Source organism: Dromiciops gliroides, chromosome 3, assembly GCF_019393635.1.
Source record: "Dromiciops gliroides isolate mDroGli1 chromosome 3, mDroGli1.pri, whole genome shotgun sequence".
In the NCBI taxonomy this organism is placed as follows: domain Eukaryota; kingdom Metazoa; phylum Chordata; class Mammalia; order Microbiotheria; family Microbiotheriidae; genus Dromiciops; species Dromiciops gliroides.
In genome coordinates this window covers 576,730,122-576,749,168 of record NC_057863.1, presented here as the reverse complement: position 1 = coordinate 576,749,168, position 19,047 = coordinate 576,730,122, and the positions used below count along the sequence as shown (strand labels likewise).

The window sequence follows — 19,047 nt, the reverse complement described above, 5'->3', positions numbered from 1 at the left end:
GACCCCATCTTGGCTTAAATTAGAAAGCCTTGGGCATGCCCCACACAGTTCCCTCCACCCCAGGCACGTCTCAGCCAGTGGGGATATGCTCAGAAAACCCACACCCTGGCTTCCTCCATACAACCAGGAAATGCACAGAAAACCTGAGCACCAGCTCCCTCCAGCCAAGCATGGGTATGCAAGGAAACCCCGTGCCCTGGCCAGCCTTGGACACTGCCCCAAAGAGTGCTGGAGAATTAGCTTGGGCTATGTGGGTGGTCAGCCCAGGTTTCCTGTGAAAGAAGGGATCTTTATTCTGGGGAGTAGAGAAGAGGAGAGGTAGAGAGTGGGGATAGGGAGAGTAGAGATGAGGAGATGGAGGAGATGAGAGGAAAGAGAAGAGAGAGGATAGTTCACGGCAGCAGGTGAGAAAGCTAAACATGGATGCACAGGGGATAGAGTTAAAAGAGAAGCAGCTGAGTCTGGTGGACGAGTTTACAGGTCGTGTGTCTTACTTTTCTTTGTCTTTATTTCTAAATTTATTCTCATCAATAAACACTGTTTTTTTTTGTTTATTTGAAAAGAGGCTTTTAAATCTGGTTTCTCATCAATCTAGGAGAAACAGTTGGGGAGGGGGCAGTATGGAAGAGATCCCATATTGTATTTGGCCCTTACAGATCTCCATATGGGGCTTAATGAACCTGGGGGATCTTTTAAACCCCCCCTTACAAGACTAAATTTAGTTTAGTTTACAATTGAAAAACAAAAAGAAGATGGCCATCTCACAAAGAGAGAAGGTGGTTCAGAGCATGAAAGCTATGAGACAAAAAAAAAAATAACTCAAAAACAGAAATCTTGGGGCAGCTAGGTGGCACAGTAGATAAAGCTCTGGCCCTGAATTCAGGAGGACCTGAATTCAAATCCGTCCTGAGGCACTTGACACTAGCTGTGTCACCCTGGGCAAGTCACTTAACTCTCATTGCCCCGCCAAAACGAACAAACAAACAAACCCAACAAAAACAACAAAAACACACAGAAATCTTGCTGTATTCATTGTATCATTGTATCCTCTTTTCCTCCTAGGAGCCATTGGCTTGGCATTTTGTGCTTTGTCATTTGTACTGATTTATGATGATCCCATGACTCACCCATATATAAGTAAAAGTGAAAAAGAATACATTATTTCTTCATTGCCCATAGAGGTGAGTTAACAATAGTTTATTGTTATGTTATATTTTATATAAAGTCATTAACAAATCACTACTACCAAGTGTTCCAGATAGAACAATTATTATTTTCACTATATTGATGAAGTTCACAGGAGGGGTATGAATTTGCCCAGTCCACAGGGCTACTGAGTAGTAAAAACAAGACTTAAATCTAGGTCTTCTGACTCCAGCTCTGGTATTCTTCCCTTTATTTCACGATGACCATTCAAAGTGTTTGCAGTTTTTAGATGTATTTCTGATTGAATTTTTCAGATATGATCAGGCTACGATTGTGCCCCCTAAATGTTAATATACATAGCAGATACACTTTACTCCTTCAATTATAATCTACTGTTTCAGTACATGACCACTCTATTTTCTTTCAGGTCAGGCCCCCTGGTTGGTCTTTACCTATCAAGGCTATGGCTGGCTCCTTACCACTTTGGGCCATTATGATTATTGAATTTTGTTATTTTTGGATATTTGCCAGCATGACAGTATCATTTCCGACCCTTATAAACACTATGTTTTATTTTGACACCAGAAATGTGAGTACATTATACTTGCTATCTATTTACTTCTTTAAGCAATGTTTGATTTTGAGTTGATTAAGCAATCAATTAATAAGAACCTAGTGTGTCCCAAGCACTATGCCAGGCACTAGGCATAAAAATACAAAGAAGGGAATAGTTCATAATCAGAAGAACTTTACATTCCAACAGGAAGATAAATACATTTGTTTGTGCATAGACATACATATATCTATGGCAAAATACAAGGTGAATAAATATAGCTATTTACCAAGTAGTTAAATAAAAGTAGTTAAGGAAGGAAAAATATAGGAGTTCAAGCTGCTGACTTTTTTCATGATTTTCTTGCATCACTCTCATTTCTCTTTCCATTTTATCCTCTACCTCTCTTACTTTATTTTCAAAGTCCTTTTTGAACCCTTCTTTGGCCTAAGACCAATTCATATTTTTCTTGGAAGTTTTGACTTTGTTATCTTCTTCTGAGGGTTTATTTTGATCTTTCTTATCACCATAGAAAGTTTCTAGGGTCAGCATTTTTTTCTGTTTGCTCATTTCCCCAACATATTTCTTGACTTTTAACTCTTTGCTAAAGTGGGGCATTGGTTCCAGAGTGGAAGGTGCACTGTCCCAAGCTTCATGGGGTTTGTCCAGCTGTTCTCTGAGATATTTCTAGGAATTTGTAAGTCCTTAGTTCTTCCAAGGTGGTATGATTTAAGGAGAGATATGTTCACTACTCTCCTGGCCTGTACTCTGGTCTGTAAGCAACCACAGGCTTGCTTCTCTGCCTTGGAATGCATAACAGAGCCCTGCTCCACTGTGGCTGCAAGCTCTTGTGTGTTTGTGCTCTTCCTCACCCTGGAACCACCACCCAAGACTGTGACCAAGATGCGAGCTCAGGCAAAACCAAAGAGTCCCACCTCAGCACTAGGAAAGAGACCCCTGTAATCTCCCCCTGGACAACCACTCAAACCCCTTACAATCCATGGGATGAGTTCCAGAAGCAGCTGCTGCCACAGCTGATTCAGAGACTCCCAAGGCCTGGTTCACTGGGATTGGGTCTGTACTGGGTTTGGGTATGTGCTCGCATGGCCTGTGCTGTGTTGCTCTCCACTCTCACCCCAGTACTACAGACCTTTCCTGCTGATCTTCTAAATTTCCTTTGACTGGAAATTAATTTCAGCCTGTTGTTTTGTGGATTCTGTTGCTCTAGGAATTGTCTTATTTGAAGGCATGTGGAGGAGTCTTGGGGTGAACTCAGGCAAGTCACTGCCTTTCCTCCACCATCTTGGCTATACATAGAACCTATGAATTTAGTGGATCAGGAAAGATGTCATGCAGAAGACACTCTTATGCAGGGATATTGAGAGATTAAATTCCTTGTGGCATGACCAGTTTATGGACAGGAGAGATGGAGTATTTTGTGAGAGGAACAAGAAGATGAATGTGGCTGGATCAGAGCTTAACAGGGATATTAATTTTCAATGAACTAGAAAGATAGGTTGGGCCAAGTTGTAAAAAGCTTAAGAGACATAATGACATTTATATTCTCACAGATCAGACCTTAGAGATCATGTTGTCCAATCTTCCAATTTTGAATATGAGAAACTGAGAAATAAGAGCAATTAAGTTATGTTCCCAGAGTCACATATTAAGTTTCTGACACATCCCATATTTATACCCAAGTGTCCCGACTCCTAGTCCAGAGCTCTGCCCTCTTAACTATTTTCCTTCTAAAAAATTTCTGTTTCTTTCACTTGGTCTTAGAATATGATTATAATGAAAATGAGGAGATTCTAACAAACTTAAGGTGCAGTTGGGATAAGGACATTAAGATGTTAAGATGCCATTCAATAAGTTGCTGAGAGCAGCATTAGGTATCAGAGAACTAATGTTATCTACACAGTTATACATAACCATGTTTATTAGTTATTGTCGTGTTGTCTGCATATTTGAAGGCTACCATAACCTAAAATATATCTTAATGCAGCTGCCACAGTGCCTGAAACAGTACTTATTAAATTTTGTTCATTGACTTATTAAGTCAAATTCTATAATTTAAAATGTATTTTCTGTTTGACTGCCTTTCATAATTCTAGACATTAACTTTTAAAATCCAAATAATCCCAAGAGTTCCAAGAAACTAAATTCTTATCAAACATCAGTTTATTAGTGCAAATTGATTTCTTGAGTCAAATTCAGCTAGAAACATGGATTTGGAAAATAGGAGTTTTAAATGGGATTAGGAATTAGAAATAATTATATATTATTTATCACTAAAGGAGGTCATTCATGATGTATGTTTTAAATTATCATTTATTTATTGTTGATTAATTTTTTTACTATTTGATTTTCCCCAAATAAATGTAAAATAATTTTAACATTCATTTTTTTAAAAAATTGAATTTTGATTTGTACTCCTCATTCACTCCCCATGCCCCTCCCTGATATAGTAAGCAATCTTATATAGGTTACTTATGTATAGTGTTGTAAAAGACTTCCATATTAGTTATGTTATGGAATGAAGAAAGAAAGAGAAAAAGGAGGGAAGGAAGGAAGAAAAAAGAGAAAAACAGTAAGCTTTACTCTATATTCAGATGCCATCAGTTCTTTCTCTCTAGGCAGATAGCATTTTTCATCATTTTTTTTTTTTGGTGGGGCAATGAGGGTTAAGTGACTTGCCCAGCTAGTAAAGTGTCAAGTATCTGAGGCTGGATTTGAACTCAGGTCCTCCTGAATCCAAGGCAGGTGCTTTATCCACTGTGCCACCTGGCTGCCCCCCATCATGAGGCTTTCGGGAATGTCTTGGATCATTGTATTTCTGTGAATACCTTCTAATTCATTCACAAGTGTTTATTGCAAAATATTGTTACTGTGCACAATGTTCTCCAGGATCTTTCCAATTCTTTTTTCTTCTGAAATCATCTTGTTCATCATTACTTATAATACAATAATATGAAATTGCAATCATATACCACAACTTGTTCAGCAAGTCTTCAATTGATTGTCATCCCTTCAATTTTCAATTCTTATCCACCATCAAAAATGTGGCTATATATATATATTTGTACAAATAGGTCCTCTCCCCCCACCGTCACCATTTTTTTTATCTCTTTGGGATACAGATCTATTAATGATATTGCTGGATCAAAGGACATGACCAATTTTATAGCCCTTTAGGCATAGTTCCAAATTGCTCTCCAGAATGGTTAGATGAATTTACAACTCCACCAAGAGTGCATTAGTGTTCTAGTTTTACCATGTCTTGCAACTTTTATCATTTCCCCTTTCTCTCATATTAGCCAATCTGATAGGTGTAAGGTGGTACCTTAGAGATGTTTTAATTTGCATTTCTCTAATCAATAATGATTTAGGGTATTTTTATATGACTATAGATAGCTTTGATTTCTTTATTTGTAAAGTGCTTGTTTATATCCTTTAAGCATTTATAAATTTGGAAATGTCTTATAATCTTATCAATTTGAATCAATTCTCTATATATTTGAGAAATGAAGCCTTTACCAGAGTTATTTCCTATAACATTTCCCCAAATTTTCGGCTTTCTTTCTCATTTTGGTTGCATTGTATTTTGGGGGAGAGGAGAATCTTTTTAATTTAGTATCAAAATTATCCATTTTACATTTCATAATGTTCTCTATCTCTTGTTTGTTTGTTTATTAAACACTTGTTCATTTACTTATTAAGCAAAATTCTATCACTTAAAATTTACTTTTTTGTTTGACTGCCTTTCATAATCCTAGGCATCTACTTTTAAAATCCAAAGAACTCCAAGAGTTCAAAGAAACTAAATTCTTATCAATCACCTACATATTAGTATGAATTGAGTTCTTGATTCAAATCAGCTGTAAAGTGCTCCATTTCTATTTTATTGATGTATACATTTAGAGATATAAAAGTTCTCCTAAGTACTGCTTTGGCTGCATCCCATAAATTTCAGTGTATTGTTTCATTGCTGCCATTCTCTTTAATTAAATTAATTATTGTTTCTATGATTTCTTCTTCAACCCACTTATTCTTTTTTTATTATGTATAAGGTATTTTATTTTTTCCATTACATGTAAAGATAGTTCTCAACTTTTGTTTATACAAGCTTTACAATTTCAGATTTTTCTCCCTCCCTCCCCTCCCTCCCCTCCCTCCCCCCTCCCCTAGACAGCAGGTAATCTGATATAGGTTATATCTATATATCTATATAATATAAACCCACTTATTCTTTAGAATTAAATGAATAAGTTTCCATTTACTTTTTCTTTTCACTATTCTTTCTTTAATTTAATTGTATTACATTTTGTTCTCCAAATATTTCATATATATGTATATAATTAATAATAATATGTCTGCTTTTCTGCATTTGGTTGTGTTTTTTGTGCTCTAATAAATGGTCAAGTTTTTGTATAGGTGTTGTGTGTGTGCGTGCGTGTGTGTGTATATATATAATGTGTGTGTATATATGTGTATATATATTTGCATTTTTTGTATTTCCTTTAAGAAGCTGTTGACTCTTCATAATTCTCTAGCATTATTCTCCTTCCCTCCCCCAACATTTTTCATCTACTTTACTTATTTTATTAAAATCTTTTTTGAGTTTTTCCTGAATACTTTTGAGGCCTGAGGCCAATTCAAATTTTCTTTGAGGCTTCACAAGTAGCTGTTTTGATGTTGTTGTCCTTTTCTAAGTTTGTGCCTTGATCTTCCCTGTCCCCATGGTAATTTTCTATGGTTAGTTTCTTTTCTGTTGTTCATTTTCTTCCTATTTTATGCCTTTTTATTTTTATAAAAGTTGTACTCTCCTCTTGGGTGGAATGGGCACTGCCTCAAGCTTTTTGTTCCAGGACTTAGGTCCTTGGTACTAATTTGCAAAAGGCCTCAGGGCCTAGCTACTGGCTTTCACTGGAGAAGGTAGACTTATTGCTGGTTTATACTCATAGAAGGGTGTCACTGTTGATCTGCCCCAGAGATGTCTTGCTCTTGCCTCTCCAAAGGGTGGGGCCTTGCTGTTGATTACACTGTGGGCTGGGCCTCCCTAATGGTTTGCCATGGGACTCCCCTCACTGCTGGCCATCTGGGGTGTGTGGTCTATAACTGGCTTGCTTGATGAAGGAACTCTCCTCCCACAACAGTGACACAGACCTTTCTTCCTGATTCTCCAAGTTTTCCTGGGCTAGAAATCTCCTTCATTGCCAAAATTCAATCTGGGGCATTATTGGAAAGTTGTTTGGAGGAATACTACTATGCTATAAGAAATTATAAGCTCATTGCTCATAGAAGAACGTGGATTTACTTGCATGAAATAATGAAGAACAAAACAAGCAAAACCAAGAGAACACTGTATAGAGAAACAGCAATATTGTTCTAAAAACAATTTTGAGTAACTAAGACATTTTGACTATTATTTAAAATTAACCCAAATTAACTACAAAGGACTCAGGAAGGAATACATTGTATCCAGAGAAAGAACTGATGTATAGAAGTATCCATAGAATGATTTTACATTCATATATACACACACACATACACACACATATATATACATAACTGCATACTTCTGTCTAGTAGTAGTCATCTCTAGGGTCATGGAGAACGGTAAAAATGAGTGGGGGGGAAAGAAATTACAGGATAACTTTGTTATATATTTAAAAGGCATAGCAAATTGTATATAATTACTAGAGTTTCATGTGCAATCACCTTTTTTATTCTACAATTTCATTGAAATGCTTGTGTTATTTCATAAATTAATTTTTTTTTTCAAAATAAGGTTGCTTGGAGGGGAATTTGGGAGAGCTCAAGTGAGTTCCTACCTCACTCTGCTTTCTTTGTTCTTGGTTCATGCTCTTGGGTTGAAGTCATAATTGTAAAGCAAAGAGAGTCAAAGAAAGGGGAGGTTGGGTATACAGCAAACTAACTTTATCTACTTCCAAATTTTTCCAAATGATGATCATTCTTTGTTATATCACCATTATATGAGCTGACATATAATGACTTAAAACTTAAAAACAGCTGAACTTACATTATTTTCTTTAATCCTCCCATTTTTTCTATAAGGAAGTTAGCCTTAGAGAAATTAGGTGATTTACCAAAATAAGAGTCCAAAGTGTGATATGAACACAATCTTGTCCACACTCTTAGCCACACATTTTTTTTTTCCACCACACACTTCTACTTCTCAAATACTCTAGGTATTTGATCCTCTCAGTACTCAATGTACCCATAGTATTCCCTTTGTCTCCACTCTTCTGTCCACAGAATGGTTTACTGAGTTCACTGCCTTCCATTGTGTCACTCATTACTATTATTATAGGAAGTCAACTTGCAGATTTCCTCTTGTCCAGGAAGATCCTCAGTCCAGTGATGGTTCGGAAATTCTTCATTGTCCTGGGTAAGGACAGTATCAGGTAATGCTGGGAAACTTCTCAAAGAAGATCTCTAGAACAACCTCAGTCACACTTTGTATCTTTGTTCCCTAGGAATGCTACCAGGGGCAGCATTATTCATTGCAATACCATATGTCAGCAAGTACATAGCTATTGTCATTCTGATTCTTTCTTTGGTAATGAACAACCTGTATGCCACAGTACCAACAGTTAATATCCTAGACATTGCTCCCAGGTAAGACTCAACCTTTTTTCCCTAATTTTAGGCAGTATAATATAGTGGGGAAAGAATCATATTTTGAGTCAAAACAGCTGTGCTTGAGCCCCAGATTTAGAATTCATTGTGGAAGTACTGGCCATGGATTCACAAGGACCCGAGTTCAAATCCAGCCTCAGACACTTGACATTACCTGTGTCACCCTGGGCAAGTCACTTAACCCTCATTGCCCCCCCCCCAAATAGAATTTATTGTGGGACTTTGTCATTTAACCTCTTTAAACTTCAGAGTTCTTTTAAGGGTGGTACTTTATAAACTATAAGTGCTTATATAGAAGTGAGTTAGTGTTTTTATCATTCTCAAAGATAATTTAGAATAGTTCAGGCTTTAAATTTATTTCAGCCTCACATTTCAGAGCTTAGCACTAGTTCCTCTAATGACCATAGTGCCTGGCATATCATCGGCACTTAATAAAAGCTTGTTGACTTGGCATCAGACAGAGTAGTTGTCTATTAGTGGACATTTGTGTCATAATCCATGAGGCATGGTCTTGCCCAGCTTGTTTGACCCCACTCCTAGCTCTATTAATCATCTAGTTAAAGCAGGAAGGAAGACAACCTCTAATCTGCATTTGACAGATGTTAATGCCAGATACTGTTCTCCCTTTTCAAAGCCCTACCTAGCATCAGAACCAAAAAGAATAATTGCCAATGATTAATTTAAGCAGTGGCTAAATCACCTGAGGAGACAAGCTTCCTTTCTGGTAGTTATTATCTAGGCATATCTAACCACATGATTATACAGATGCTACCCAGGATGTTGACACTGACAGAGGATATTGATTACTGCCTACAACTGTTCAATTATCTGACATAGAGCACTCTCCTGCAACTGATAACCTCATTCCTTCATTCCAAACCCTTCAGTGGCTCCCTTCAGCTTTTGGGATAAGTTACAAGGTATAAAATCTATTCAGTTTGCCATTTTAAACCCTCCATATTGCATTTCTGACATTTTTAGTTACATTATATTACTCTCTTTCATTCAATATTCATTCCAAATTGTATTGTTCAATATTTCCTGAAATCAACATGTCATCTTTTGGCTCTATGCATTTGTACAAACTATCCCATATGTCTAGAAAACATTCCATTCCCATTTCTTTCTTCCAGATCATTAATCTTTCTTCAAGGACTTCAGGTCAGATGTCATAACCACTATGAATCTTTTTGCTTTTAATACACTCTCACTCATTAAATTACCTCTTATTTATGTATGTATGTTGAATCCCCCCATAGAAGAGAAACTCCTTGAGGGCAGAGACTACTTTTTTCTTGGTATCATCAATGCCTAGCTGAGTGTCTTCCTCCCATAAACACTATGCTTGGTGAATTTAATTCATTTTGTATAGTGGACGGAGTTCTGACTGTAAAGGTATTAGACAGTTGGATTGAAATCTTAACTCTGACCCTAGCACTATGACTGCTGTCAAGTCAGTGTTTTATCATTCTTTCATTTTTAGTCATATCCAACTCTTCATGACACCATTTGGGGTTTTCTAGGCAAGAATACGAGAGTACTTAGTATGCCATTTCTTCCTCCAGACCATTTTACAGATGAGTGAGCTGAGGTAAACAGGGTTAAGTGACTTATCCAGGATCACAAGGCTAGTGTATGAGGCCATATCTGAACTCAGAAAGATGAGAATTCCTCACTCCTAGCCCAGCACAACAACCACTGCCACCACCTATCTTCCCCTGATTGGCAGTCAATATAATTAACTTCAATGAGCTCTTAATAAAGACCTATAAATTTAAGGTATTCTCTTAGAGAATAGAGAAAGAAAGATGAAAAATAAAAATCTCAATAATCAAGGAATTCATGTTTTATAAGTAGTAAAATAATATGGACAAAATTATCATTACCCATTGTGAAGTCTACCTCAAGTGACTCTCGATCAGACAGAGTTTGATTCTAGGCATGGCATGATCTTAAAGTGTTTGAATTGTTTCATCTATGCAACCTCAGTTAAGAAGATGATCTACACCCTAAGCACAGGTCAGAATCTAGTGATGTTGAGCATATATATTTCTCATTTTGTAGGATGCCTTATAAGTATAAGACTTCAAAAAAAATGTAGAGTGTTTGATATGGCATTATAAGGTAAGAACATCTTTTTGACTGAAATACATTATCAATCAATGAACATGATGTTCAAAGAAGATTGTTTACACCCTGGGATAGAATCTTTTTTTGTTTGGACAAGAAGTATGATTGGCTAACCAAACAAACCAATCATATCTCTAGGAGCATTAATAGCAGAGGAAGCTCAGCGATTCCCTAGTTCACATAGACTGGCCCATGGTGGAAGATTTCAGTAAAGGTGGATAAGATTGAGATTCAAGCCAAACTCCTGAAAAGGAAAGACTCTTTCAGGAAGGAGAAAAAAACCTCTGTCTCTCAACCCAATCAACCAGGTAGTAATGATCAGCAAGAGATAAGGCAACCAGATGAGAACAGTTAGAGACAACTAAAGACAGACATGAACTCAGGCAGATGCAAAAGAATAGTCATCCAAGAGACAAATAATCTTCAGAGAATATGACCCTTTGCACCAGAAAACATGCCCATTATTACACAAGAAATGACTTCCAGAAACCAGAAATTGAGAATTTACCCCTTCCATGTATATTTATCCTATACAGGTGCCTCACTATGATTTTATTCTATGTTTGAATGCAGTATTCCACTGGACTCTGCCTGTGATTTGGGGGAAATGTCTTAGGTCAATTGTTCTTTTTACATCATCTTAACTTTTATCTTTGAGAAAAGCAAACTGAGGCTACTTGATGATAAGTGAGAAGTAGAAATGTGGAGACTCCTGAGTGAACTTGGCCCCTCATAGTTATTCCTGGAATCTTTAGTAGTAGTAGTAGCAAGCTCTTTCTGGGGAACTGACAAACCTATACTAGAGTTGAAAAGTAACTACATAAATGCTATATCAGGAACTATTGATGTTTTTTGAAAGTCTTAAACCCACAAACAGTCTACAAACTGGGAAATATCTATCCTCAATATCACTAGCTTCTGACCTGTTCTCAGAAAAGGAAACATAAGAAGAAAATAAGTCTTGTTGGAATTGGAGTTCCAGAAACTCTCCTGTCAGGCTCACCTTGGCAAACTTGGTCAATTAGCCACATGCTTCTCCTACAAATTCTGTTTTCTAGTGTTTGGTAATGGAGAAAGAGGAACCTTCTCTCATTACATGTAATTTTATAAGTACAAATAGTACAAGAGAGGAGGGAATTTCCAAGGTTGCTTTAATAGACCACAGAGAAGATGTCTTCTCTTGCAAGTATCTGTCTTCCTGAGCCTTAGCCAACCTCTGGGCTCTGTCTCCCAACCATCATAAGCATTAGCAGGTCATGGCTCCAGAGCAAGACAATTACATCTTCCCTACATGTTCTAAGGAGTAATTCCTGAAGGGCAAGTAGGTGTCTTTCTTCTACTATTATAGGAGCCCAGCTGGTGTTGTAAGGGGCTAAAATTCTAGCTATACTATCTAAAAATCTAATGAGTGGTCACCAATAAATTATAAGTTTTAGCAAGAGTATTTAAATGTTTAAGTATGTATTAAAGAGCATTAGGATCAGAGAGAAAGGTAAAAATCAAACTATTTCTAAGAGACCCTATCATCTGACCCACCATGGCGAGGTCAGGATCCAAAAAGAAACAGCACTCCTTCACCTGAGTCTGCTTCCTACTTCGTGTTTTCCTCCCAGAAATGGGAGGCTCCTCAAGTTGATTGGCTGGTAGCCTTGATAGACAGTACCCACAGGCAAATGTCACTTCTTGACGCTAAGGACATTGACCGCATGGCTTGCCCTCAGAGGCCTTCTGCTCATGGCAGAGCTTTTCTACAGTAAGTCTCCAGCAGGTGGCATCATTCCAATCGTTACAGTGGGCTTCACCCATTGATTATCATTTATTATCAATTAATCAGCCAAAAGAAAATAAAAACCTTTAAGTTAGTGTTATTTACCAAAGTGCCTTAGTAAACAATTGGCACAAAATATCTCTCCATACCAAAAAAGAAAAATGGCCTGTGACACACTCTTTCACAAACATATGTTGATTCAAAGTAGGCTCAAGTTTAGTGTACACCTGGTGAAGGGGAAAATTCTCACCTCATAGATGTATTTTTGCTGAAGATACCCCCAACAATTTCTGTTGAACTTCTTGTAGAGTCTTAAAGTTAGCTTTTTTCTAGTTTGTCCTTGTGTCCCAAAATAGGCACTGCTTCCAGCTGTTTCTTACTGAAGGATGTTGCTAGTACCATGATAAGATTTCCAAGTCCCATAACTTTCTGAAGTTTACAAGGTCCTCCTCTGGTCAAGGATGGGGAGTAGGGCTGGAGTAGATATGACCTCTTTCTTCCACTCTATCCCAGTTTATTCACCCTCTGTGATTTGGCTCAAACTGCTCTCAACACTTGCTGGCCAAACATTGGAATAATACCTGGGTTCTAAACTGACTTACTTCCAGGATATGACAGATTTTCAGCATCCAATTATAATTACAATGACTTTCTAAGCTTTTCCACACTTAGTCTAATGGCCTTAACTGATTTGTTTATTCAATAAAAGTGTTCTCACTTGCATAATAATGTGTCAGGGCTTGTTAGTTACTTCACTTGGGGTGGAGTGATTGATTCAATAGAATTGTCTAAGTTTTTTTTTTTTTTATGCTTCTGTTAATTTAATTTGAATTAGAAGCATGGAATTGGGATTACCCCATCCTTCAAAATCATTGAGTGGTAGCCCTAGTTTCTAGAACCCAATAAGTAAGTTTTCAATGTTTATGTATATCTCCATGCAAGATATATGAATTAAGGACCAAATTCTATTACTTCACCTAGTTGATTGTGGGGGGAGGACTATTCTAAATGATCATGGGCTTTCTAACAAAACTTTTACAGCATGACAAAGTAATAGTGATAGAAGTAAAGGTGAGGGTCAGTCAGATAACTACAAAGGAATATTTTAGAAATGAGAGGTCCTTTTAAGATAGCAGCAATAGGGAAGTTTTCCAGAGAGGAAATGTCTGCTAACTTGAAGGAAAAGGGGAGTCAAGGAGTTAAACTGGAGTTAAAGAGGAGTAAATCCCATACATGTGAAACTTTCCGTCTGGATAACCATGATATGACAAAAGGTATTCAGAGTTAAAGTAGTTGAGCTTGACCAGAATATAGAATCCATAACAAAGAGCTAAATAAGTCTGGAAAGACTTGTTGTGGGCCTTAAATGACATACAAAAAACCCCCCAAACTCTTCACTATTCACTTAATTTCATTGGTAATATTAAAAGTTTGTAAGTAATGGATAAACTTATTCAAACAGTCAATTTAGGAAAATTATTTTGACAGCCATGTGAAAAATGAAGTCTTTTGCATGACTACCCTTCCAATAGCAGCTTTCATGCTCTTCCTTCAATCTCCTGTTCTCTAAATTAAATATCTCTTTATTCTTCAGTTGAAATTAATGTAAATAGAGTAAATGTTTGTCATCATGAGATTTAGTTTGTTTTATTTGTTTGTGAACTTGAGTGGTGATCTCATTGGAAGAGAGAACTCCAAGTGAGAAGATTGCTTCTACCAATGAATATCAGCAGATACTGTGCAATTTATATACTTAGAGGTGTCAGGACTTGAACCCAGGTTTTCCTAACACTGAGGTCAGTTACCTGTGCATTGTTATTCTACCATTCACCATGTAGATCATTCTCAAATTTTAATAGCTGTCTTTTTGAAATGTGTTCTTTCAAACTGTACCCAATATCAGTGCATAGTAAAAGAGAGCTATCATCCCTCTATTACTGAACACTCTTCCACCCACAATGAAATCAAATTAGCTTTTTTTTTAGTCTTCATGACATAGTGTTCAATTAAATTCAATTTAAAAACTACTGAATAGAGTCCATGATGTGCAAGATACTAGGAAAGGGACTAGGCATATTATTTCATTGATTTAGGGAAATTCTATGTGAGGAAAATTTCTACAAATGAAAATTGGAATTCTTAAATACTTCTGGGATACAACATGTGCACAGATAAATAAAATACATATACAAAGCAATATTGACGGGGGAGAAATAACTAACATTTAGGAACTCTTGTGGAAGGAAGAATTTGAGTTTAATCATGAAAAGAGTAAGAGATTCCAAAAGGTGGAGTTGATAAGTGATTGCTTTCCTAGAAGAAAGAGAGAGGATAGTTTATACAAAGATACTGAAGAAAAAGATAAATAATGTACTATTAATATGGAAAATTGGGTGGAAACCACACTGTGAAGGCCTTTATGTTCCAAACAAAGTAGTTTATATTTTGTCCAAGGGGAATTGCTGACACTGGGAGACCAATTAAGAGAGGAATACAAAAGTCTGAGAAATAGGTGATGAAATGCTTAACTTAATGGGAAATATGAGTATGAATATAGAGAATGGAATTTCTGAGAGAAATTATTTAGAGGAACAATCAAGAATTGAAGATGTGAAAAGAAATGCACCAAACATTGCAAAGGAAGAGTTCAAGTTTTCAAGTCTAGGTAATCATGAAGATCGTGGTAGACATATGGAAGAAATATTTAGAAATAGGGAAGCTGGGAAGGGAGAAGGTTTAGAGGGGGAAGTTAATGAATTAAATAGTCACCATGTTGAATTTGAGGATCTAACAGTTTGTCTAATAGAGATACACATGAAGGAATAATGAGACACTGGAATTCAGCAGAGAAATGTAGCATAGATCTATAAGTCATCCATGCTGAACATCTGCATCTAGTAATGGAATTCATGGAACCATGGAGGACAGACTAAAGCAAAAATGGTGCAGTTCTTTGGGAAGACCACCACTTAGGGAATGGATAGGAAACTGAATGATTAAAAGGGAATCATGGGGCAACTAGGTGGTGCAGTGGATAAAGCACCAGCCTTGGATTCAGGAGGACCTGAGTTCAAATCTGGCCTCAGACACTACTTGACATTTACTACCTGGGTGACCCTGGGCAAATCAATTAACCCCAATTGCCTCACCAAAAAAAAGGAATCATTACAATGGAAGGGTAGACTACAAGGGGCATAAGCAGAGAGCTTTATTAATAAAAAATAAGGGAAATTCAAATAGATCTAAAAATCCTTGATCCATAGAATCCAGATAAAGGGGATGTTCACCAATAACAATGATCAAGGAGGATGATTACACAAAATGTTACAGAATTAAGCAATCAAAGTCACAGTTGATTCAGAAACTGGTTTCCAATAAAAGTGGATGATGAGCAGGTGGAAGGGATGAGAAATATAAGACAAGAACCTGGATCTGTGTCAGGGTCAAGCAAAGATATTTTTAAAGGACAGAGAAAACTGAGCAAATAAGTTGATAAGTAAGGCTGATATGGAGATCTAGTTGAGAATGAGAGCTTAAAATTAAAAGTGATTGCTATTCATGGCTACAGCTTGCATAAGAGCAAAGAATTGGGTTCAAGGATTACCAGGAAATTAATACTTGGGAAGATGGTATAAAAATGAACTTTGTTATTGTATACTACAGAAGGAAGGGGAAAACAAAATACAAGGACACACACACTAATGGAATACAGAGACAAAGATTTGGCAATGTTCTGGGCCAGGGTCACTCACATGAAGGAGAAAGACATACACTATGGCAAAGATATCAATGACAGTGTGCACTCAGAGTGGGGTCAGAGCAGGCCCATTTTAGATTTTAAACATGGGCATGATTGAGAAGAGTTAGTGGTTCCAGATATAAGGCAAATGTTCTTAATAAGAACTAGATGTGGTAGGGAAAATTTCCAAGTCATGTATCAATATGAGACTTTGGTTCATAAGTTTCCTAATTGGGACCAGAAATTGGATGAGGGTTCAAGTTGCTAATTGGGGATCCTGAGAATGGGTGTTATTGGTAGTGCTGCAATTGGTCAGGAGCATCATACAATCAAGAACTGCAATCATTTACATGTTTAAGTTGGAATGAGTCAAGACCTGGGGAAAGTGCAGGCTGCCTGTCTTTGATTATACATTTGTAATCATTAGGACAATTTAGCCTTAGTTATTCCATAATGAAGTCCTACAACTTATAATGACAACATCAAACAATATGTTTTTAAAATTACAATTATCACAGGAAGGGCATGATCATGGAGATTAAAATGGATGGTATAAAGGACACAAGGGGATAACTTTAGCAAAGAGAAAGGATGTTATGCTCTGAGATTGTTGTTTTTGTTTGTCTTTCATTCTTTAAGAGGACCAATGACATCAAGAGGGTGAGGTCTTGACTTGCAAGTGAATTGGATTTAAGTGAGGCAGAGCTGTGAAAAATCATCCGTCTCACTCTCTCCTCCACTCATAGGAATCCAGTAGTAAGACATAAGATAGGATGACTGGTGATGGTCCCCGCTCTAAGAACAGAGAAAATATGTGAGGGACTTAGAAATCTTTAGATGGATCATGGTATGTAGAATAGAAAAGATAAAGTTTGAAAAGGATAGCTTTGATTTTTTTTTTTGGCGGGGCAATGAGGGTTAAGTGACTTGCCCAGGGTCACACAACTAGTAAGTATCAAGTGTTTGCATCTGGATTTGAACTCAGATCCTCCTGAATCCAGAGCCAGTTCCTTTATCCACTGTGCCACCTAGCTGCCCTCTAGCCTTGATATTCTTATGAAAATAGAAGGCATGACTATAAGGAAAGTATAGGAGGAAAGCTTATTTCTAGATGGAGCCTAATGATATGGCTAACATCTATTAGTGATATTTTGTTAAATAAATTTTGAATGAATTCCTGAGTTACATCAATTTTTTTAAAGGAGAGGCTATTGCACAAGTAGATAAAATTAATATTTAAAAAAATATCACAATAATCATATACTCTCTTTGAGTGTTTCATGGTTACAGGCAGGGTCAAGAGTTTTGGAATGTGCCTCTAGATAGAGTTACCTTGTGACTTGTGTTTCCCACAATACTACTATTAGGGTCCATTTGTCTATAGTATGAAGCATTAGCATTTGGTACCAGGAAGGCAGGAAAACCCATTAGAATAGTAAAGCTCTATGATGAAGCATGATTCAAAGATTCTTATCTGAAACCAAACATTTGGAGATTACAATATTTACTTGACAGTAGGTAGGAGCAGAATTAAGAGAGACAATCCATTCACAGCCTGACTTTGCCTAGGATAATGCCTCGTATATAGTAGGTAAGCCAAGAATTTTCTCTAGATACATAGAATATATAGAATGATGCTACTATTTTTTTTTACATCATGGGTTAAATGCTTATGCCAGAATAAGTGACATACTGACATGGAACATTTTCCTTCTCACAGATATAATAGTTTTCTCTGTGGAGTAGCAAATGCATTTGCAACACTATCTCAAATCATAATTACAACTGTTTTTGGATTTCTCATTGGTCAGGTAAGATATTTAGCTTGTAAAAATAATAATCTTCTACCTAAGCCAAACATATTCAACAGAGAAATGAAGCACAAGAAGACAAGATTGATCCAAAATGCATAAAATTGATTTGTGCTATTACTATGATAAAGAAAAGTTTTAAAAATTGCCTAGGCTATTTTAATACTTAGGTTAAAAAATGTTCCATTAAGTAAATAAAGTTGTTAGTACAACTTCTGCATGAACCTGATGAAAGGAAAAGTGTTATTAGGCCTTATGGTAGATTCTTCATAGTTCTCACCTTCAGTCAATCCTACTTAAATGTGCTTTTCATAGGACTTATCTAATTATATTTATTTAGACATCCATTCAAACCAGATAGCATTTAATGGCACCAAAGGGAAAAGAAAAGAATAAGCAAAGAGAGAACTAGAACTTTAGTGCTCACAGAAACAATGCTTATAAAATTTTCATTGATACTATACCAAATTCCTGAAAATGACCTAAAACCATTACCTCATTGCATAAAGACAATTAAATAAACTATCACTTTTAAAGTGCCCTTGTATCATAATTTAAATTTGATCTATTATAAAATGAAAATTACTTTCATCAAGGCACAGAATTGGGGAAAAAAAAAAACATTTAATGGTGCCAGGGTTTTCATACATTTTTATAAACTCAGCTAATTGTGAATTAGGGAGGTTTGAAATTGTTTTGACTGATGTTACTCTGATTTTTGTATACATAGGATCCACTAAATGGATGGAAGACTATCTTCTTTCTATCAGCTGCCATTATGCTAATAGGGATGATCATTTTTCTAATGTTTGGCCGTGCAGAAATCCAGGACTGGGCTAAAGAGAGAACTGACAGAACAACCCGCTTCTAAGGTTCTGGAAGTTTGAACTGAAATTCAATCCTAGTAAAAAGATCTTTTAAAATGTGATATCCATTTCTTGTCATTTTCTCTTTTTTTTGTAATTACATAATTTCTTACTCCCTCAATTGCCTCTGTCTCTACTTTTGGTTCTTAGAAATACTAATCAGATAGACTAAGGATGTCCTCTAAATCTTTTACATACATTCTACTGCATCCTCTTGCTCTAATTGACTTATTAAAGTCTTACATCTCTATTCCATGGAATAGAGCTTCATGAATGTTTTGAATTTATTAATCGAAAAAGGACCAAATCTCACAGCAATCGACAGAATAGTACTTTTGATGCTTCAAGCCTCCTTAGGTGTTTGTTCTCTG

General features: G+C 36.5%; 1 protein-coding gene across 2 annotated transcripts in view; it reads left to right on the top strand.

Annotated features, from left to right (window-relative positions):
* LOC122750624 (probable small intestine urate exporter) overlaps window positions 1–18,719 on the top strand; it is a 273,683-nt gene extending 254,964 nt beyond the window's left edge. For both annotated transcript variants that reach the window (XM_043997377.1, XM_043997376.1), the window contains 6 exons: window positions 1,063–1,181; window positions 1,574–1,735; window positions 7,979–8,111; window positions 8,200–8,341; window positions 17,720–17,810; window positions 18,541–18,719. In XM_043997377.1, coding sequence (XP_043853312.1) covers window positions 1,063–1,181; window positions 1,574–1,735; window positions 7,979–8,111; window positions 8,200–8,341; window positions 17,720–17,810; window positions 18,541–18,681 — 788 coding nt within the window. In that variant the 3' untranslated portion in view covers window positions 18,682–18,719. The remainder of the gene's footprint in view (window positions 1–1,062; window positions 1,182–1,573; window positions 1,736–7,978; window positions 8,112–8,199; window positions 8,342–17,719; window positions 17,811–18,540) is intronic.
* The last annotated feature ends 328 nt before the right edge of the window (window positions 18,720–19,047 follow it).